The sequence below is a fragment of the Protopterus annectens genome, chromosome 9.part0 (genome assembly GCF_019279795.1).
Source record: "Protopterus annectens isolate FY-2018-M chromosome 9.part0, PAN1.0, whole genome shotgun sequence".
Taxonomy (NCBI): Eukaryota; Metazoa; Chordata; order Ceratodontiformes; family Protopteridae; genus Protopterus; species Protopterus annectens.
In genome coordinates, this window is record NC_056743.1 from 494,376,436 (window position 1) to 494,400,514 (window position 24,079).

Below are 24,079 nucleotides of genomic sequence, written 5' to 3' on the forward strand. Positions count from 1 at the left end.
GTGGTATCAAAAATAAACGTCCCAATAACGCCTTATTCAAACATGCTTTGAAACATACTACTGCTTCTTTCAAATTTGTGATTATTGACCATATTAATGGGATTTGTAAAGATAAAGACAGTTGGCATGAGTTGCTTAATTTTAAAGAAAAGAAATGGATAGTAAAACTGGGAGCCTTGTTTCCACCTGGTCTTAATGATCAATTTTAATCTAATGATTAATTATCATTATTTATTGTTTCATTATTGTGATTGGTTATGTTGCTAATTACCAGGTGTACATATACACATATATATTGAGTTGCTTTTGCTTGTTTGATTTTCACTGCTTGTGTCCACTGAAGAAGGCTCTTTTGAGCCGAAACCGGTTTGGATTTACTTTATATCTATTTTTATAACCCACTGGATTTTTCCTTTGGGTTGAATAAATGATTGTTGACACCTTCCTCACTTGCTGGCTTCGTTTTGTGGATTCTTGCTTTCCTTGCCGTGCAAGAGGTTTTACGAGCATCTGTATTTTGTGACTTGTGTCTTCCAAAACATGTCACATTCTCTTACAGAAGAAATAATAATTTGAAACCGATTTCGAATTATGTCTACAGACCTCAGAATTTAGGACGTAGAGGTACGTTTTCATTTGGGTATTGTAGGGTATGGTTCTAAAGTTAAAAATCTTAGAGGAACCAAAATTAATGGGAGAAAATTCATTGCTAATTATATGTTTAATTGTAAGGGGGGTTGTTTACATTATAGGTTGTAATTGTAGGTTCCCTGCTTGGTATGTGGGTCAGACAAAATGCAAAGATAAAGTTCGTATATTGGAATATTTAAATGATATAAGGAACCAGAATCCGAAAAGTCTGGTGGTAGAACATTTCAGTAAAATACATGGGGGGGGGGGTCAGATGCATGTTTCTTTTTCTGTGTGTTGGTACAACCTTTTCTTCCTAGGGGAGGTGATTCAATAAATTAAATGAATTAGAAATGAAAATGATTTAAACTATAGAACACTGTCCCCAAGGGATTTGAATCAGGAAGTGAATGTCTGTTTCTAAATGTATTTAAGTGTGTAAATTACTGAAAATAGGTCTTCTACATTTTTTATCTACTACACTTTTACTGAGTTACCAGAACACTGACTGTGAAAATCTCGAAACCACAACGTCGAAAGATGAAAATACTGAATGATTATGAGGTAGAGTCCCATAACACCACAAACAGTAACTTTCATGTTTGGTGAGTAGTAATAGTGTAGCATTACTTTAAGTAGTTGTAAACTGTTGTAGAGAGACATGGCAAACATTACATGTAATAGTGAACGGAGTTTGTCAGTTTATGTGGTTTTACTGTTGCAAAGACAGGTAAGTTAGATTTATTTTTGATGATAGGATTTATTTTTTGAAAGGTGGTGGTATGACTGCTGTTTGCGGTGTTGGTATGAGTAAGAGTGGATGTATTTGTGATGGCAGTGTGTACAGGTGGATATATTTTTTTTATTATGTGGAAATTGTTTATGGAGATCGAGGTACAGTGTGGATCAGGAAATTTACCTTTCCTCCATAGTACTGCAGTTGGCATATTTAAGTTGCAGGGCGGGGTGCAGTGGGGGCTTGCCCTTGCATTAATGTTTGTAACAGTATATGTTTAGTGCTTATTAGTTGTATTTGGAGGGAGTGAACTGTCACTTATGCATTAGGAATTTTGATGTTCTGGGATTTGAGATTTTGACGGTCAGTGTTACAAGTTTTCAGTACTGTGTGCGGTCGACGTTGTGGTCTTGAGATTTTCAAGCTTGGTCATCTAGTAATTCGATGATGTATAGCAGATCCATTTATAAACATAAATATATATTTATTAGTGTTTATTGTTTAAATGATTTACTGTTGAATTGCTTGTTAAACATGATTAATTGGGTTCATACCTGTAGAAAAGCTGTAAGCTTACTTGTGAAGTTACATCCTGTGAAGGTGAATGACCGAGGTACCAGACTGGTAAATAAAGCTGGTCGCTTCCTGAGCAGTTTGGATTTTGTTTCTTTTGCTTAAAAAGTTTTTTTAATTTGTGTTTCATTATGTGATAATACTGAAACAGACTCAAGATGAATATTTAAATGACTTTACAGAGTCCATGCAAGAAAACAGCAAAGGCAGATTATTGAACCTTGCTCTGGAGAAAGGTTTTGGGAGCATAGCTACAGCTAATAATATGGCATGTGCACCTGGCTTGATTAGCTACAATATTAATGCACTAAACTTATGAGAAGAGCCCTTGAACTCTTTTGCTCAAGCTATGGGTGAGCAGTCAGGTCACAGCAGCAAGGATGTCAGGCTCCCCTCACATCCTTTCACACTGGTTGACAGACTGCAAACACAATTACAACTGCAGGTGGTATCCTGGTTAGGAGCAACCTAATAACTGCACATACACCTAATCCCATCAAAGACAGGATACTAAAAGGGGAGTACATAGATATTTTTCAATTAACGGATATCACTGGCACTCAGTATCAGTTGGAAGCTGAGAAGACTGGACCGAAAGACTTAGCAATGCTGGGGAAGGTCAGTAACCCCCAAGGAAACAAAGCTTGGGATAACGGGTTGGTGGGCTTCCTATTATATACAGAGGTACTGTTAGAGAAGGAGCAGTTGTTAATTCCGCTTATCATTTCTTATTTGCTGAAGATAAGGGAGGCTGATCATATTCAAAGATTCAAAGAAACTTTATTGTCATTTAGGACTACACAAGTGCAGCCTAAACAAAATTACAAACATCAGGTCACAAGAGAAATGCAGTGTAAATAACACAGATACAGCGGTATCATTGAATAACATAAGAAAGAAAATAACAATATGTATGACATGCAAGAGGTAATTCACATTACATAAACACACTCAATACCCATTATCCAATGGATAAATAATAAATAAATGCCCACCACCAAACCCTTTCACCGTTAAGATAGAGAATAAAGACAGACTAGTGAATAGCAGCCGTTTAGTTACCGTGTATTATACTTGTTAGCCTTAGACATGACTCAGTATAGCCATCATATTGCATAATAGTAATACTGGCGGTAATTGCTTAGAGCAGCAGAATTAAATGAAAAAAAAAAAAGAGGCTTCAATGTATCAAGTATTATCGTTGGTGTCCAAGTTATTATGTCTCTCAGCTGTAGGATACAAAATATTCCTGAATCTGGAAGTCCTACAACGGAAGCTACTGTACCCTCTTCCGGACGCAAGTTGTGGGCCAGATGGGTCGACTCAGCTACTATTTTGTATGTTCTCTTTCTTGCTGTTGTAAAGAAAAGCTCCTGAATAGAATGGAGGTTTGTGGCCAAGATTTTCCCAGCCACCCTCACCACCCTCTGTAGATTCTTCTTCTCAGCAGTTGTGCAGTTGCAGAGCCATAATATAAAGTTGCTAGTGAGGATGCTCTCGAGAGCTCCCCTGTAAAAAGTGGCAAACGCAGACAGTGGGAGCCCGACCTTTTTGAGCTTTCTCAGGGGTTGAAGCCTCTGTTGAGCCTTCTTGATTATATTGTTGGTATTAACAGTCCAGGAGAGGTTGTCTGAGATGTGAAGGGCCAGGAAATTGGTTGTTTTGACCTTCTCTATTACCTCCCCTTTAACAGTGGGTGGTTGGTGAACTGTTGCCTTTCTCCTGAAGTCCATAATCATTTCTTTGGTCTTATCAACATTCAGGTTCAACTTGTTCCTGTCACACCAGGCAATCAAAGTGTTCACCTCATCCCTGTAGTCATGTTCATCCCCACTACTAATGAGACCCACGACCATGGCATCATCAGCAAATTTTATAACATGGTTAGAGTTAAGTTCTGCAGTACAGTCATAGCTGAGAATGCTGAAGAGCAAGGGCCTGAGCACACAATCTTGGGGAACACCAATATTCAGGACTATGCATTGAGAGTTGTTTCCCACACATGTCCAATTGGGGTCTACCAATCAGAAAGTCAAGAGTTTAGTTACCCAGGTGCTTGTTTATCCCAAGTTTCACAAGTTTATCCACCAGTTGCATCGGCATCACATCACAGTGCTGAATGCAGAACTGAAGTCGATATAGAGCAGCCTTACAGTTGTTCCTCCCTTCTAGGTGTTTTAGTGCCAGGTGTAGTGTGACTGATATCTCACCCTCAGTCGATCAATTTGCCTGTTATGCAAACTGGATCAGATCAAAGGACTTAGGCAAACCCGCAGAAAGATGTTTCTTCACAATCCTCTCAAAGCACTTCATGATGTTTGAGGTTAAGGCAACCAGTCTGAAGGCATGCAGGTGGGTAGGGTTGGGTCTCTTTGGAAGTGGGACAATACTTGTTTCCTTGAAGCACGAGAGAACTTTCTCCAGAGCAAGGGATGAGTTGAAGATGTCTGTCAGTACCAGACATAACTGATCAACCCACCCATTCAACACCTTTCCAGGTCTGTTATCAGAGAGGCACACCTGGCTGGTTTATGATCAAAAGTTTAGGAAACTTGAAGCATAAATCTTAAAGGAAGGAACTTAAGTGGGACCAGAGATGCACAGATATATGGCTTAGCACCACTCTGGAGAGGCAGGGTGTCTTAGTCCTAGAGCCATTGTTTCTGGTCAAACTACAGACTTGCTCATTAATGTTCCCATTGTTATAAGCCCCATGGGGCTTTTAACTGTTGGCAGAAAATAAGCCACACTAAGCTGCCACTAAATTGAGCCTTGATGGGAAGGACAACCACCAGAGGTATGCAAAGGGAAGTGGTTCCTTTCGGGGATTCTGAGCTTTTAGACACAGTCATTCCATCAAGGGCAACACATTCCCCCATTAACCTGTACCTATCAGTTAAGAAGCTACAGAATTACCTTGATAAGAAAGCAGCTGCAAAACTAAGGCAAGGTTTTCAGATGAGGTTTTCTATGCCTGGAACTAGGGATCCCACTAGCAGAATACAAGCTATCAGGTCCTGTAAGATGCATCACCCTTCTAGGTACAGAAATTGACATCCCTTCTAAAGCACTGACATTGCCAGAGAAGAAAATCAGGAAGTTATCGGATAAGATTGAAGCTATTTTAGCCAGTAGAAAGTTCTAAGTGAGCCAAGTCATGTCCCTACTTGGTACGCTCAGTTTTGCTTGGAGGGTGGTAGAGCCAAGCAGGTCCTTTACAAAGGGTCTAGCAGACTTACTGAAAGGGACAAAAAGGAAGCATAACTGGGTTCACCCTTCTAGGAGGTTGAAATATGATTTAAGGCTGTTGAGGTTTTTTTTTTTTTTGAGGCAGTTCAATGAGGTAGTCCTCTGGCAGGATGAATGGCTCTCTGCAGATGCACTGAATCTACTCACTGATGCAGCAGCTGGAAGGGGGATCTGGAGCTTCCTTGCAGGAAGCTGTGTGGCCCGTGGCTGTCTTCGTAGCCTCTTGTAGTAATAAAGGACATTACCTTTTTAGAGATATTTCCCATCTGGGTGGCGATTTACATTTGGAGGAATGAGCTCAAGAACAAAAAGATCATGCTCAAATCTGACAATAATGCAGTGGCACATATCATGAATAAGGAAACAACTCAACCACACAGAATTCAGACAGTTGTTAGACAGCTCATTTAACTCTGTTTAAGTATCAATATATCTTTCAGTTGTAAACATCTCCCTGGCAAAGAGAACTCTATAGCTGAGAGCTTTTCAAGCAAGCAGTTCCACAGGTCCCATGCCTTGGCTGCGGAGGCACAAAGACAGCTACCAGAGAAGACCGATGACCTTCATTACGACTAATGACTAGGCGAATAACACAAAGACATCTTATTCCTCAGCTGTCCAGAACATTATAAAACTTTACAGAGCACTAGACAAAGCTGAAAGAAATTGTTTTAGTGCACAGATGTGTAGCACGGGGTTCTCCCTCATCCCTAAAGCTTCAAACAACTGTATTACAATTGTTGGCTCGCTGTTTAAATCTAGACCTGGTTACAAAACAACTGTCTATTGAACTGATCTTAAGGGATGGGCATACCCACATGGTGGTTTAAAAGAAGCTAGAAAACCGCTAGGGACACACATTTGCTTCCTATTTTAATCAAAGGTTTAAAAGTCTTGGTCAATGATTTTCATTCACTGTGCTTTTGGGCTTCCTTACTTACATGGATGTAAGCAGGTGCTCTCAGGTTCAATGAAATGGCCCACAACTTGTTTTTGGGCCACATAAAGATCATGCACATGAATGTTATTCTACAGCTTTCCAAGTCTAAGACTGATCAAAGGGGTAGAGGGCAGATAATTTTCTTGGACAGAGTCAGTCCATTTGTGGCTTTGCCCCATCCATTTGGTTTTGGCGTTAATAAGAACAACTAAGGATGATGATTTTTCTCAATCCATTTTTCAATTCAGGAATAAGCAGTTAGCATCCTTGCAGGAAACCAACAGAATTGTTAGGAGAGTTTTAAGCAGTCAAGGCGTTCCTGCTCTTGGCTTACCTTCACATTCTTTACCTAATGGCAGAGCAAGTGACCTAGCCAGGGAGGGTTACTCAGTGGAGGTTTTGAAATGGGCAGGCAGGTGGAAGTCTATGGTTTTCTTGAGTTATTTAAGATAATTTCCTCTCTGTCCTTCCAGATGCTCCATTAAATTGGATAACTGGACACTCCATCTGCAAAGCAGCCACCAGATCCTTAGCAAGGACTAAAGGTCCAAATCTTGGTTTTACCTTTTCTGATTGCTCCATGGAATGGAAAGGCAACCCAGGACTTTCCTGGTTGCAGCTTGTACCTCTTTTGCAAAGTTTAGCCGACAGGCTCCTCACCGGATAGTCTTATCATACACCTGGGGGTAATGACTAAAGGGTTACACCCAAGAAATTATTGGTCATCAAAATAACAGCAGACTTGACCATCTTACAGAACAAATTCCCAGACAAGAGAGTAGTTTGGTCTGCCATTATTCCTAGATTTCACTGGACAAGGGCATGCAAGCCTGCTGCCATTTCAGATTTCACGCAGGTTTGTGAACCCAAGATTGTCAAGGCTTCAAAAATGTTCATCATTTACTATAACTGAACATGCTGATTTTAATTTCCTGGACACACATTTTTATTTGTCCAGTGATATTCACCTAAAAGAGTTGGTTTGTGATCTGTTTAATTTGGAACTGTCTCTTTTCTTAAGGGAAGGCTGTGGCATTGGTATTCAAGCAAGGACAGAGATGCTGAATGAATGTGAGCATCAAAAGATAGAGAACAGCGTGAGACCACGCTGGTGGGCATAGGCCATAGCAGCCTGCAAAGATCTTCTTTAAGATAAAGGGAAAGACAGGAGGCAGTTAGCACAGAGGAGGCAATGGGTTCGCCTTCCAGTCAGCAAAGTTTGGGCAGGAACAGGCGGCGGGTGGGATAACCAGCAACTGAAACGTCAATAATTAATAAATGACTAATTTTTTTCTCATATGATATGGTTTTGGTTAATGCTGACAAGTCATGTTTCTTTGCTGATTATAGGTTGTTCAAAGCTAATGAATTATCTTGTTGGCATATCAATAAACAGTCACATATGCAACATGGCTTGGTGTTTCCTTTTTTTTTTTTTTTTTTTTTTTTTTGGAGGGGCATCGTGTCTCTTACTGAAATTCGCAGGTTACAGGAGTAGCAAAGTGGTCAGTGAAGCACTTGACTGCATTCTCAGCAAACAAGTCTACTGTCAACAGCTCCTCTCCCTCCCTCTCATCCCTTTAGTTAGAAGTATTTCAGGGGAGGAAACACCTGGCCATGCCAGTGGGGGCATAAGCCATTACAGCCTGTGAAGATCCCCCCTCCCATATCCTCCTTCTCTTTCAAATGTTCAGGACAGTTGGATTTGCAAGGATTTAAGATAAAAGGGAAGATGGGAGGCAATGGGCACGCCACGCTAACATCCCCAGTCAGCAAAGTCTGGGCAGGAACAGGTGGTGAGTGCACTAACTGGCAACTAAGCAGCTGATGAGTAAATGATTAAATGTTTTCTCATAAGATATGGTTTTGGCTGATGCTGACAAGTCATGTTGTTTAGTTAGCTCATTCACTCCAATGGAGCTCAAGAAGTTTGCACTGTAACTTCCAATGGGCAGGGCATAAGCCTTTTGATATAATCAAATTATGTCTTCACATTTTACACAAATGTTAATATCTCCGGAAGCACAGGGGTTATAAAAAAAAGTATAAATGGCAAACTCTTCAGCACAAACCATTTTTATAGTGGTAGTCTCTTTGGGTTCTAGGTTGTAAACAGAATGTTATAAGTCACAATAAACACAGTAACAATTACATTTGCAATATTTTGTAAACAACTTAAAATACCTCAGCATCCACTCAAGTTACACATACACTTGCAGCAGCATTTTATTCATAGAGATAAGAGCTTTAATATGAGGCTAAGGAGTTCTGTCTGCGCTACTTGGTGGTTGGTGAGATATTTAGAAAAATTTGAAAATTATATCTATATAAATTAATATCATAAAAATAACAGTTAATATCTATTTACCTGTACTAGACAGATATTAAATATTAATGCAGTTGTTTGCCATTGTTTAAGCATTAATTTGAAATCTTTTAAAATCTTATACATAGCATTGTTTTGGAATTATTGATGTAAACATGAACAAGCAATATTTGACACCTAGAGGCGTCAGTAGGAGTTAACTGCAGATGCACCTGGAGGTGTCACTCGAATGTAGTGAGTTTAAATGTAAGGTTGTTCAAAGCTAATGAATTGTATCATAATAACTGGTCGCATCTGCAGCATGGCTTGGTGTTTGTTTTGTTTGGGGGAAGGAATTGTGGCTCTTACTGACAATATTCACTGTAACTGTTTGACTTATGTTGAAAATTCCAACAGGCTATAAGTTCTAGGTATCACTGTGACTGTTCTAGACAGAATTCAGCTACATCTCATTTAATGACTCTAAGCTTTCAGAATTTAATAAAGTGAAATGTCTTTTCATCTAAATAAGTTTCTGTTACAATTTATATCAGAAACAGCAAACTGAGTGCCTTTTTCTGGCAGAATAGTGACAATATTTCGGGTAGCAATGGACAAGTATTTGGAAATCTCTATCATCATCTAATACACAGATTCATATTAGGTCACAATGATTCCTCTCAAATCACCCTGCAGCTGTTCCATCTGTAACAACATGCTACGACAGCCTTACTTTCTAGTACTGCCTTCATATCAACAAAATTAAGACATATGCAAGGCAAATGAAAGAAAATGTCACTGTTTAAATAGTTATTTGAAAACATGTCATTCTAGGTATCTAGCAATCTCTGTGTGATGAAGAAATTGCACTTTGTTAACTAATGCCACTGACTGAATGGACAGCAACCCATAATGTATACCCTAAAAGAGCCACTATTTTAAACAAAATCCATAAAGCATTTAAACTTTTTGGTAAAATTTAAAAAATATACATAAAAAGGAATTTTTTTTTAATTCTTTCACTGCTGATGTTGATGTAATTTTACTCTACTCAGAGAGATTTTCTTCTCCTAATGGAGCCTACCTAGGGATGCTAATTATATTAAGTATTTTATCAAACTTTGATTCCACACATTGTTCATATTCATGTCATCGGCAATGCCATGCTTACTTTTAGATATGTGAGCATTTAATACTGCAATTTTTACATGTGTGCGCATTTAATACTGCAAATTTATCTCCAGTAGACTGATGCCCTTTGTATATATATTTTTAGAATGTTCAGTTTTTTGCCCTGTAAAGCAGGGTTTTTTTTTTTAATTTTGCACTATTGTGTCATTTACATCTTAAATATGTCATTTCATAACTTACTGAACAAGTATTCAGTAAAAAAAAAATAATGTGTTTCAATGGAAGGATGTGTATCCTTCCATGTTCAAAACCTCCAACTTATTACACTGCAACAGTTAAAACATCACTTCAAATGTGAATAAGGGGTATGGTGAAAATAGTGGCTATACAAAGAATGCATACCAAAAATGCTAAAGTTCTACAAGCCCATTCTTTAAAACCACTAAATTCTGAACCAAGTACCACCTATTTCTGTACTTTATAAAAGACTAGCAATGCAAATCTAGTTAATTTTTCCTGAATACAGCACACCTCTTTATTATGCCCTACCTTGTTGCAATAAAAAATACACCGATGAATTGACAGCTTTGTTATATCGCACTGCCTGTTTCACACAATTATCCAACCGATTCCACTTGAGCTAAAGGATCTCACAGACTATGCCTAGCTTGAAATAGGCTTTCCATCCACAAGCACATAATATACTAAATAAATACACTTTTACACACACACACACATTATATATATATATATATATATATATATATATATATATATATACACACATACATACATATATATATATATAGGTTCCCTTCAGAACATCGAAGGTTTAATAATTCAAATGTCATATGGTCGAGACCATATGATCGAAATTTTAATACTTCGAATGTTCTGAACGGAGATTTCCATACAGTGTGCAAAAGGAAATGTTCCTTTTCCTCACTGCAGTGCAATCTCGGAGTTAGTATATTTAAATAGCAGGGGGTGTGGGGGGCTTACTGGAGGGCAAAAATGTCGAGGAACATGGTTTTGTTTTGTGTTTATTTCAGAATTTCAAAGTTTTGAAACTTCGATCATATGGTCCCGATAATATGAAATTCGAAGTTGTAAACCTTCGATATTTGAAATGAATCCATATATATGTGTGTGTGTGTGTGTGTGTGTGTGTGTGTGTGTGTGTGTGTGTGTGTGTATTTACCTTACAGAAGTAATCAATAAATTATACTTCAAAAGATGTGTACTGGAGTGGTTGTAAACCAATAAACAGACGAACCATAATTTGCTGGGAAACAGTTTTACACTGCATATTTCCTACAGTAATAAATACTGTCAAACACTATAGTCATATGTAGCTTACTCATCAGAAAACAAATCTTAATAAAATCTTTAGCTCAGTCAACGTATGAAGAACAGCACTTGCGCTAAAAATGGAAGTGGGCCAATTTATCACTGGCCTAACAGTTTTGCCTAGAGGAAATTAACATGTGGGTGGGAGTCAAGAGGAACTGACTATGTCAGTTAAGTGAGGACAGGACAAATGGGGGGAGCATATGGAAACGGTAGCTGGAAGCAGAATTGGGGCTTAAGAGATATGGACATAGGAGAGGTGAATCAGAATAGAAGTACAGCAAGCAGAATGATGAGAATAAGCTCCTACCCACCTATCTTAAAGAAAGAAAGTAACAGTACAGGTAGTTAGGGTCTTGCTGACCCACATGGGTTCTCTCTCTAGGGGTCTTGAAAGAATTTCTTGTTTTTCCAAGGATTTTTTTTTAAGGTTTTCACCTTCCCAGCAAGGTTATTGTGAGGCTGCCCCTGCCCAGACACATGGGAGTTGTCACTGCCATGTGTCTGGGCAGGGCAGTCTTGGAAGGCTAAACCTGCAGGGAGACTTGAGAGAATGGTACATAGGCTCAAACAGCTTAGTCTGCTTTTCTCTGGTGAAGAGTGGCCAACCCTGGGTCTGGTCAGAAGGATGGATCCTTGCAACCTTTGTAATTCTGCAATCAGGCTTGGGGAAGCAAGGCCTAGGACCAATGGTTGTGTCTTTGTAGGCCTCTTTAGTGCCTTGTGTTGTCATTTCTACCAGATGAATTGAATTGTTGAACAGCATGAATGTTTGGGGTTGCTACTCACTTTATAAGAACAGGCAGTTGTTGCACTGGCCTCTACGGCTTCCCTTCAAGGCATGCCATTTGCACACATCTTGTGATTCCCTATTCTCATGGATTATTCTTTGGCAATAAATGCCACCGAGTGAATAATGGCATTTTGCTCTAACTGGGATTTATTCCAATTCCAAATACCAAAACATGTAATAAATGCATGGCTATGCCATCTACATTCCAACCCACAAAGTGTGCGTGTGCGTGTGTTGTTTGGGGGCATTATCAGCATGTTTAACTCCATACAGATGCAGTTTGAGTTATCATCATCATCACAGTAAATGTATCTAGTGGGAATTAACATGCTGGGGGGAAGAGTTCAGGAGGAACTGGCTAAAGCAGATGAATGCAGGCAGGACAGATAAGGTGTGGGTGTCATTAACTGATAGCTTAGGGCTTAAGAAACAAGTGCACAGGAGAAGTAGATGTGCACAGTGGAAGCAAAGGATCAGAATAATGAGAAAACCCTCCCAACCACTATTCTTCATAAAAGCATGGAGTGGTAGTTCAGCCAGCGAAGAGCTTGCTGGATCACTTGAGTAATCATACTGGGTGCCATGAAGGCATTTCCTCTCTCCCACACAGTTTTTTTTTCAGGTTTTTAACTTTCCCCATCAATGTTAGTGAGAGCAAGATATGTTGCTGCAGACTGTTCCCTGGATGGAAGTGCAGTCTTGGAAGGGTAACTCTCTAGGGGGTTCTTAGGGGAAGGAGGATACAAGCTCAGTCAGTTTGGTCCCCTTCTCTCAGGTAAGCTACATCCACCTTCAGTGGCTTGGAGTTCTTAGCAGGGGAATGGGACCCTTTTATGCTCTGTGCCATGGCAGGCAGGCTGGGAGCCAAGGCTTGGGACCTACTGGTTAGTTATTGTTTTGCATTTGGCACCCTGTGTTGAGATTTTTGCCAGACGTCTTCAATGGTTGAAATGCACAAATTCTTGAAGCTGTGACTTAGGAGATCAAGTTGGTGGCTGCAATGGGCCAATTTGCTTCTTAACTGACCTGCACAGTCTACATCTCTATTTATTCATTAGTCTGATTATTTAATTTTATATATATATATATATATATATATATATATATATATATATATATATATATACACATGCACACACACACACACACATACATATATATATTTATTTTTGTGGGTGGGGGGTCATTCACTGACACTGATTTGGCAGTTTACTCAAAAATGGCATTTTGCTCTAATCAGTATTTATCCTGATTGGCACAATGCACAACTAATGCATGGTTGCTGCTTTAATTTTTCCAAATCTTTTGGGTTTCTAATACCATGACGGGAATGGACCCCACTCCTAATTTGGGGTATAACAATATTTCATAAAATTAATATTGTTTCAATCTTTATTAGCCAAAAGTGCTCTTTTCAGTACCCATAATGTGCCTAAAATTGACCCCTTCTGCAATTCATTCTAAGCTACATGTGCTGCTAGCATATCTAAATAAGACTGTAGATTATTTATCAGACCAATTGCTCCTACTACTAATTGCTCTTGCTTCTGCCTGCAAATCATGAGATTTTATGTCTTTGTCTCTCTCTGTCAAAGAGGCACTAATCGCTAGGCGTAGCAATTTCAATGATCAATGCTACTTTTCTCTTTTTTCATGGACTATTGTATCTGTTTTTGTCACATCTATTTCTGAATTGTTGGTAATGGGTGATCTCATATGATGTATACTTCGTTATTCTCTGTAACGTTTTGTAGTTCATGTTTCCAATCCTTCTCAGCTACTTCTATATTGTAGTGTTTGCACAATCCCCAGTGCAACAATCTTGACACATTATTTTGTCTTTCAATGTACAGGCCCTCTGCCATGAGTGTATTGCACCCAGCAACAAGGTGTGTGACTGTTTCCAATTCTTTTTACAGAATTTACATTTGTCTGTTTTCACATGTTTAATGGACATTGTAAACCAATATGTATATAGTCCACTCCCCTGCCATTATTAGCCTTTCATCCTTTGGTTTCAACTCACCTCTCCTTTGTCAAATCCTGATCTACGTGTGGTTGTTCGGGAGATCTTTACAGTTGCTGTAGTGTTTACAGTTTTTCCACATCTTTCTTTCTCATCAGATACTTCTCCTTACATTATTTCTTTTGTTTTTTGGCACATTCCGTTGCTTTCTCATTTATGTCTACTTTGGGTTTGATTTCCATTCCTGCTTGCCACCTGAATGTTTCTGCTAAACAACACAGAGGTCATCTTAGGTTCATAGGTTCATACTAGGCTATCTGCCCTAGGGCATTTATAAGCCTAGCCAGAGTGTGTGTGTGTGGCTTTCACCACCCCTTAGGATGAGAATACTACACCCATTAGTTTGCTGTGCCTCTGTCCAGCAGTGATACAGAGATGATTCCCTGGGTAAACCTACGATCTCCCATCCACTCGTCAAGATTTCTCTTGAACAGAGTCAGTGAGGGGCTCTGCCTCACATGGACTGGGATTCTGTTCCATAGTGGAGGGAGTCTCTGGGTGATGAATCTGTCCCTCCAGCACGTCCTATTTATATCCGTGTTGAGGTTTAAGTCTCTTGCTCTCGTGGCTCTGGTGGATTTGGATTTTTTGAGGTGGAGCATGTCCATTAATTCTGGGTTGGACATGGCCTTGTATGTCAGGCACAGATCACCTCTGAGCAGATGGTATGCGACTGAATAGAGCTGGAGTTTCTTCAGTCGGGCATCGTATGACATATGTTTGAGCCCCTTTATCCTTTTGGTGAGGAACTTTTGGGGTCTTTCCAACTGCTGCAGGTGTCGGGTAAGGTACATTCCGAATGGGGCGTTGTACTCAATCATTGGTCTGATAAGTGAAGAGTACAGGGGTACAATGACCTCTCCTGATCTGGATGTGACTCCCTTCATGATCAGGTGGGCAATGTAGAAGGTCTTACTAACCACTTTGGCAATGTGAGTGTCAAAAGAGAGGTTACTGTCAACTTGGGTCCCCAGGTCCCTGATAACTTCTTCCATGTTTAATGGATTACCACCTATGTGGTAATTAGGGGTTACCTTGTTTTTCCCAAAGGGTATCACTATACATTTTTGGCATTTAGCTTAAGGCCATGGCTCTGGCACCAGTTATCCATTTCTATGAGACCTTTCTGGAGGATGTCTGTGTCTGATGGAGTGTCAATTATGGTGCCCAGTTTGCAGTCATCTGCAAATTTTGTCAGCCACAATCCCCTATGTATGCCTGAACTACAGAAAAATACATGCCGAACAAGAGGGGCCCAGGACTGAGCCCTGTGGGACACCGCTCGTGACCGGCTTAGAGTCTGACATGGCACCAGCAACTCTAACCCTGTGTGTTCTGTCCTTGAGCCAGTTTGCAACCCATCTTGTGACATATGGGTTTACATCTAAGCTGGTGAGCTTTTCTATGATGCCCGAGTGGGGTATTGTGTCGAATGCTTTTGCTAGGTCAAGGTAGGCTGTGTGAACTGCCTTACCCTCATCAATGGCCTTAGTGACTGTTTCGAAAAAGTCGACCAAGTTCAAGGGGCAGGATCTGCCCTTGACAAAGCCAAATTGGGTAGGATCCAGTGTCTCTAGGTCACCAATGTCTTTATTTATGAGTTCCATTATGATCCTCTCCATAGCTTTGCAGACAAGGCTCGTCAAGCTTATGGGGCGGTAATTTCCAGGGTCCGTAGAAGCACCGCCTTTGTAGAGTGGGACCACAGTTGCCGTACGCCATTCTTTGGGTACGTATCCTGTAGTAAGGCTAAGATTAAACAGCAGCCTTATGTGTGGGTTTAGTTCCTCATTGAGTTCGTGTAGCACACAGCCGAGGACACCGTCCGGTCCCATTGATGCTGTGTTTTTTGCTTTAGAGAGAGCAGCTCTCACCTGGGCATCTGAGATGTTTGGGAGGCTAGACTCTGGTGGGATAGATATTTCTCCTTTTGGGGGGGAGGGAGGGGAGAAATTTGAACTGAACCTGTCTGCCAGTATGTCGGCAATATCTGTGGGTTCAGTGATTTTTTTATCATTTTGGACTAATTCTGAGCATATCTGGGAGTTTCCACCCAGGTTTCTAACATAGCTAAAGAAGGCTTTATGATTGTCTTTTGTGTCATTAGTGATTTTTCTCTCAAAGTTGGCCTTGGATGATTTTAGACTTTCTCTCCTATTGTTTTAAAACTTTCGCCATGTTTGGATCTGATGAGGTCAGCACATATGCATGCAGTTCCAAAACTGCAGAGCTATACGTGTAATCAGTTTCGAGGAGGCCCACACCTACCCTTCAAGGGGTGGAATATATAATGTTGGTATACATTGATTTTTATATACCATTTGATGTGTGAAACATTTTTCTTGTTTTTCTTTCCAAAGCATCCAATACCTTTTTGGTCCACTCAATCTCACCAAAACTGTAAGTTAAAACAGGAACAGCAAATAGTTTTATAGCGTGGTCATTATTCCTAGATCTTGATACTGTTTTCAATTATTAGTTTAGTCTTCTGACGTATTCCTTACTGACTGTTTTTCACATTTGTTCATCAATTCCCAAATATTTATACACTCCTTCCTCTTCAAATTCCTTTCTTTATATCACCTGTCTTAGACTGATATTTTCTTGGTACTGCAACTTTTCCTGCCTTAGCCGCTGCTTCTGCATATCTGTCAAGACCAAATGCCATTCTTATATTGAGAAATGATTCCTTAACTGTATGTGTGTGAGGCTTTACCCCTTAGTCTTAGAAAAAAAAGGTTGAAATTATGACGAGGTTGATCATGGCATGTAATACAGCAATAAATTATTACATTAAACAACCCGTGCATAGAACAACTGCATGGATCACAGAAGAGTCTTAGACACAACTTGTGCCACAGGAAGGCATTCTGCAGCTTTTAAAAGTCCGTCACCTTCACACCTATAGACCAGCCACCTGCTTATGTCACTGTAGAAACTGAGTACATATCAAATGTCAAGTGTAAGGTACAATCAGTAAACACATACTTTTCAACCTCTTAGCACAAGACATCTAAGCCTATAATAATGGGAGGGGACAACAATTTAAAAATATTCCTCTTACAAACTTAGAAAGTTGCTAGAATAACAGGATTTGTGGTGGCAATAAAATTGTGGCTTTCTGGCAAATTAGCGGCAAATCATTAAAGACTGAAGTTAGAAAATTATGACAGACATTTGAGTTTTAGACTTTATACCCTTAAGGAAATTTATGCTAATGCGAAACCTGTTATTCTATCGACTTTCTAAGTCTGTAAGAGCAATATTTCAAAATTGTCCCTATTTGTACCACTTTTTATGGCTTTGTCCGGATTTCTTACTCTAAGAGATTGAGAGGTATGGGTAGCATGCATTTTCTTTAGGACAGGCGGCTGTAATTCAAATGTGTCATTATTTAGTGACTTCAGTCCTCAGTGATTTGTCAGAAAAACACAGATTTTATGATGAACATACCAAAAATGTCATGCGAAAATCTGGACAATTGAGAGATATGCACGTTCACATAATTTCCGATGCACTACTCTCAGCACTAAGGGCCAAATTTCAAACAATCAGGGGCACTTTAAATACATTAATAATATTATCTCGAGGGACCCCAGACACTAAAATAATGTGAATAAACGTTTTCAGAAGTAAAATACCTTTCAACTCCAAATTGTTGCCATTAAGTGCAACTCACTACATTCTCTTTTAAAAGCCACCTGTTTGGGCGATATTACGAGGGGCACAGCTAAAATTTTAGTGAAAAATCAGGACAATGAGATATTAAAATTTGTAAATTCAAAATTATTACTGCCCAGTAGTCAGCAATATCTGTTTTCAAGCCAGTTACTTGTCATACAGTTTAATGAATAAAGGTCTCTGTTAACACTTTTAAAACAAATGTTTCTCACAAAGGACCGTCTACTAACCGATATTGCCTTCTACTGAGACCTGCTTAACGACCGGGTTTCTATTTGCGTCACAATCGGAAGCGGTATGCATCCTTTTCTTCGAACGGTGCTCTCTCTGAAGTGGTCCGGGTTTGCCTGAAATCATTCTATAAAAAACTCTGTTCTGCTGTGTTTTTAACGGCAGTACAATAATATTAATGCCGCGACTGGTCAGGGATTGCAGCAGGAAACAGCAGTGCGTAGCTATGGCAATATTGTTTTTAAAAGTCCACATTTTAATCCATTAGAGTTTCCTCAACGTGCGTCATATTTAACACGCAAAACAGTGTTTTACATTCCCATTCTTCAGAACTAGGTACACAGATTACGAACATACTTCCGCAACGTCGAGTCTTAGTGATGACAGCCATCACTATCACGCGCGATTACGGAAGTATTACTGGCTACCAAGTTTTGTAAAATCTGTGCGATATTAACTGTAGAACATTTACATTTCAAAGATTTATCTCTCTCTTTTCATCATACCTCTCAACTGTCCAGATTTTTACCTCATATTTTTTATCTTTTCTTCATAAAATTTGTGTTTTTCGGGCAAATCAATGAGGATTGACGTCACCCAATAAAGACAAATGTTTGAGTTTCAGGTTTCGTACTTTTCTGAAAATTAATGTTGATGCAAAACCGCTTTTCAAGCAATTTCTTAAATTTATATCAGCAGTATTTAAAATGTGTCCCTTGGGTCTTTGCATAACTATTCTTATACCATAATCGTCTACAGTCCTTTCCTTTGCAGCTTTATAAACACTGGACACAACTGGTATTTAGTGTCCACAATTTATTGTACTACGAATTAGTCATTCCTTTACAAAAAAGACACAATGGTAATAAAATATTGAATAAAACATATTGAGAATATTAAGTTGGGTTCGCGTACAGCATGCAACTATTTTCACATTAGTGTACGGATCCAGCAAGGTGATTAAACATTTGCAGAGATTACTGCTGCCGATTCATTAACACCTACACAAAGTGTATACAATTCTGAGTAAATAGACAGCACACCATAACTCCCTCCTAATTTTAGTTTTGCTACTGATTTTCTTGCAACTTTAAATATTAAAGGGGATTCGTGACTGTTTCTACAATGTGTAGATTATGACTACACTTAGGAAATCTGGCGATAGTGCAGTGTACTGCTGGCTCACCTTCAGTTCTGTGCAAGAGTGGGCGCGGCTCTAGTGATTGGCGTGAAAAGTTGCATATGAAATGAGGCATGATTGACATACCATTCATATCCTTTCAATGGGGAACTTTAGGGAACGAGGGCTTGAGGATGTGGGTACTTGCTGCATTTAACTCTCAGTCATGGAGACTTATAAAGTAACACAATTATATTTTACCTTGCATTACTGCTCCCTATCCGGTGCTGCGGTAGCGTTGTCGCCTCATAGCAAGATGTCCCGTTCGATTCTCAGCTAGAGCATCTTCTGTGTGGAGGCATATGTGAATGGGGTATGCCTTCGTTTAAGGTTGTGCGTCAGGGCTGGTAACCTGGTACGTAAAAATCCAATACCAATCATTAGCGGTCCGGAGTTCCGCTGTGGCGACCCCTAACTGGGAAAAGCCGAAAGAAACAAACAAATTACTGCTCCCTATCTGTGCCTTATTTTGCTCTGCTTAGAAAGCAACATCTTCATTTCCAAAATCACCGTGAAATCCAGAAGTAAATCACGGACAAATGGGGAACACTTTTTTAAAAATGTTATTACTATTAACTGTAGTTGATAGAACAAGAGAATGTGAAACCGTACAACTTTAGTTAATGTCATTACTTGTTAAGCATAACCCTCCACCTTTTCTACCCAAATCGTCAGTGTTATGAGGAACTGGGAAAGATGGACCAGGATTTTGAGATAAAATCAGGGAAAGACAGTTAAGTAGTCTGTTAAGTAGACTACACCTTTTTCATTGTATTTGTGTATTTTTCCATGCGCTTCAGTATCTCATGGCCAAATAAACATCTAAATATATTTCTGAACAATGCAAAACCATTGCTGTCTGTTCAGTACATATCATTCACCGTTTCAGACTAAGCAATATTTTGGCCCAAAATAAGTAAGGCCTCAAACAACTGCAAATAAATCAATTCACCCTAAATATACAGATCTAAATATGATTACAGGCATACTTTCTCTGTTTCTAAAACATGCTGTCATTTCATGTTTAGCAAAGAAAAAACATTGTGGCATCGTACAGTTCGGAAACAATAAATATTCATTCACACTGGATGAATATTGAATAATTCCAACTTTAGTACAACAATGGGGGAGGGTGTTAGGCGCTGCTTGCTACTGTGCATCTGGTGAGCCAGTACACTACACTATCACCGGATATCTTTCTGTGTGAATAGACAGCACAAAAATGTGATAGGGATGTTCCTCAATACAGATTGTGTACACTTTGTGTGGAAGCGTTCATTAATATAAATCGTGTACACTTCGTGTGGAAACATTCATGTAAATGTACAAACAGTTTTTATGTGGCACTTCAAACTATGATTCTCCAGTTTGATCCCTGGCAAGGCTACCCTCTATGTAGAGACTTCGTGTTCTGCTGTATCTCTTCAGGCTTTCAATGAGATTTCAAGTTTTTTGGTATTGTATTACTAAAGTACCTCTCAACCTGGAAACATCAAAAATCTGGACAAAGGCCCAAGAAAAATAGGTACAGACCTGTACACTGATTAACATAAAATTTGTATACATAATTACCAGACTGTAAAAGTAGCCGACTCCAAATCCAGCTCCAGACAGGTGATAAGTAGAGTACGTCAGGATTCAGTCCTGGGACCACTCTTGTTTGACATCTACTTCTCTGAAGTACAGGACAACACTAAGGGACTCTGGCTAACAAAGTTTGCAGATGACTGCAAACTGGGAGCCATTATTGAATCCCCAAATGATGTGGATATTCTACAAAAGGGCCTTACAGAAACAGATGCCTGGTGCTAGAGCTATGGGCTGAAGCTTAATGCCAAGAAATGCATACTTATCCCCTTTGGGAAAAACCATGTACCCATGAATTACCACATAGGTGGCAGTGCACTAAACACCGAAAGTGTGATGAGAGACTTAGGGACACAGGTGGACAGTGGTCTCACCTTCGATAACCACATCGCCACAACAGTCAGGGAATCCTTCTATGTGGCACACCTCATCACTAAGGGCTTTTCATCCAGAAAAAAGGAGGTCATTGTCCCACTGTACTCATCCCTCATTAGAACCATTATAGAGTACAATGCCCCATTTGATATGTACCTCACAAGACATCTGCAACAGCTGGAAAGGCTGTAGAAATACCTCACTAAAACAATCACAGGCCTAAAGCAGATGCCCTATGCTGACCATCTAAAAAAACTCCAGCTATACTCTGTGGCATATCGTCTACTCAGAGGCGATCTCTGCTTAACATACAAGGCCATGTCAAACTCTGAGCTGTTGGACATGCTCCACTTAAAGAAATCCCAATCCCTCAGAGCCACGCGCTCCTGGGATCTAAACCTTGTCATCACAATGAACAAAACATACTGGAGGGATAGGTTCCTGACCCAGCGACTCCCCATACTCTGGAATAGACTGCCCATACATGTCAAGCAAAGCACCTCCTTGGCCCTCTTAAAAAAGGAACCTTGACGATTGGATGGGAGATAGGAAATTCACTCCGGGGATCACGTCAGTCGCCCGCTAAACAGGGGTCCAGGGAAGAAATATCCAGGGAATTGTTATGGCTAGGCTTTTATAGGCCCTAGGGCCGATAGCCTAGTACCAGCCTATGAACCTATAATTATGTAACCCCGCCCACTCAAGTGGGATTGTGTGATATAAACTTTAAAACGCAGACTGAACACACACCAAAATATGGCCCCAGAGTCCCCTGCAGCCATTCCAATGCCCCATTACTTGGCTATTTTGCCCCAATTACCATAAACACTGTAATGTGCATACTGCTTTACTTCTACAGTGATTATATGGATTGCATTTAAAACTTTTATTTTACATATTATAGCACAAACACCAATAGACATCTGCTAAACAAAGCAATACAGTCTCACAATGAAAACAGAATTAGCATTAAAACGTCTCTGCCCTTGAAACTCACATTCATTGAAACAGCAATGAAACCCACATTCAAAGAAAATGCATCTGGCCAGTGGTGGATAAAGATTACCTTTGGGCTGTTTTCAAATCATAGGCCTCTTGCACACAAAACATGCATGTGTTCTTTGATACACATTCCTGACTGTATTAAATTATATTCCTCGTATAATACAGCACACTTGTAAGAGTGCGTTTTAAAATTATTTTGAACATTTTTCTGGTAAGCAATGAAATAAAATGCATAAACCAATAAGGACAAAACTGTCCAAGTCACAACATTTCCATAATAAAAGTCTACAATCCATGAGTATCAGTAAATATGCACAATCTCTACAGAAGTAAAAGTCATCTAAATAATTCCAAATTAAAGAGATCTGTAACTAATGAAGAGGTTGTTGCTAGCAAACAACTTTATATTTCATTGTTTTATCTACAAATAAAGTGCCTCTTGCCCTTGAGGAATAAATTGCCTATGTTACATAAAAATAATGATAAGCTAGTAATATTGCAATAGGGAATGGAGCAGCATCATTTTCACTGCAGTGCTGACACCTCATAGCAACAGTATATACATCAATCATTTGAAAAATGATTGCACCTGTCATCCAGATATTATTCATTTAAGCTGCAGTATATTTACACTGTGCAGTTACATTCAGTATAGCAAAGTGCAGCAAATATCAACCTCCAGGTGTGTGGCAAAGCACGAAGCATCAGAGACTATCCATGTGCAACTAACAGTGGGTAAAACTGCCTTCCAGTTTATAGCCTGTTACAGACCACCCTCCCAAACCCAGGAACCCCACTCGGCCTTCCTGAGAACACTGGAAAATATGAAGGTCTCTCCAAACACTATTATATTGGGCGACTTCAACTACCCAAACACAGACTGGGAGCATTACTCTAGCTCCAACACCCTAGCCCAAAGGTTCCTAGAATTTATAAACTCAAATGCTATGGAACAACTTGTTACCACTCCCACAAGAGGGGAAAACATACTGGACCTGATCATCACCAACATGGGGACTCCATGCTCCAGACCAGAAGTGTATCCCTCACTGGTAAGATCAGACCATAAACTAATCTCACTGGATATTCACATCCCGATCCCACCCCCTGCCCAGAAAACCACAGTGAAAAACTTCTCTAAAGCAAATTTCACACTCCTCAAAACTGAGCCAGAATCCTTCAAAGCCCCCGGGCCTGTGGAAAATACGGCCCAGACCACAGAATCCTTTATAAACGCATTCTATGAACACCTTCAGGAATGCATGGATCATGCGATCCCAAATAAAACCAAGACCCAATCCACCAAAGGCAGACGTCCTGTCTGGTGGACCCCAGCCATAAACAAACTATACAATAGAAGGAGGAAGCTACTAAATGATAGAGCAAAATCCCAAAAAGGGAAGGCATCACTGATCAGTATTAGCAAAAAACTACGGGCACACATAAAATTGTCTAAGGCCAGCTTCGAGAGAAAAATTGCACAGGACACTAAGGATAATCACAAGGCTTTCTTTAGTTATGTTAGGAACGTGGGTGGTAATTCCCAGATATGCTCAGAATTAGTCCAAAATGACAAAAAATACACCGAACCCACAGACATTGCCAACATCCTAGCTGACAGGTTCAGCGCAAACCCCCCCCCCCCCACCAAAAGGGCAAATTTCTATCCCAGCAGAGTGCTGCCCCCCTGACATCTCAGATGCTCAGGTAAGAGCCGCCCTCTCCAAAGCAAAAAACACAGCATCAATGGGACCAGATGGTGTCCCGGGCTGCGTCCTACATGAACTCCAAGAAGAGTTAAACCCAAATATAAAACTACTGTTCAATCTCAGCCTTACTACAGGATATGTGCCCAGAGAGTGGCCTACAGCAACAATGGTCCCTCTCCATAAAGGTGGTGCCTCAACGGATCCTGGAAACTATCGCCCCATAAGCCTGACTAGCTTGGTCTGCAAAGCTATGGAAAGGATCATCATGGACCTCATAAATAAAGATACTGGGGACCTACAAACACTGGATCCTACCCAGTTCGGCTTTGTTAAGGGCAGATCCTGCTTCTTAAACCTGGTTGATTTCTTTGAAACAGTCACCAAGGCCATTGACGAGGGGAAGGTGGTCCACACAGCCTACCTGGACCTCGCAAAAGCCTTCGATACAATACCCCACTCGGGCATTATAGATAAGCTCACCAGCTTAAATATAAACCCCTATGTCACTAGATGGGTTGCAAACTGGCTCAAGGACAGAACCCACATGGTTAGAATTGCTGGAGCCATGTCAGACTCCA

At 40.0% G+C, this 24,079-nt stretch overlaps 1 protein-coding gene across 2 annotated transcripts in view; it reads right to left on the minus strand.

Moving 5' to 3' along the window:
• Positions 1-19,148, minus strand: part of LOC122811291 (deoxyguanosine kinase, mitochondrial-like) — a 908,708-nt gene extending 889,560 nt beyond the window's left edge. Inside the window, exon 1 of one of the 2 annotated variants that reach the window (XM_044083040.1) lies at positions 19,027-19,148. In XM_044083040.1, coding sequence (XP_043938975.1) covers positions 19,027-19,033 — 7 coding nt within the window. In that variant the 5' untranslated portion in view covers positions 19,034-19,148. Of the gene's footprint in view, positions 1-17,644; positions 18,010-19,026 lie in introns of those variants that run through there. The other variant, XM_044083038.1, reaches the window with a different exon arrangement.
• Between the last annotated feature and the right edge of the window lie 4,931 nt (positions 19,149-24,079).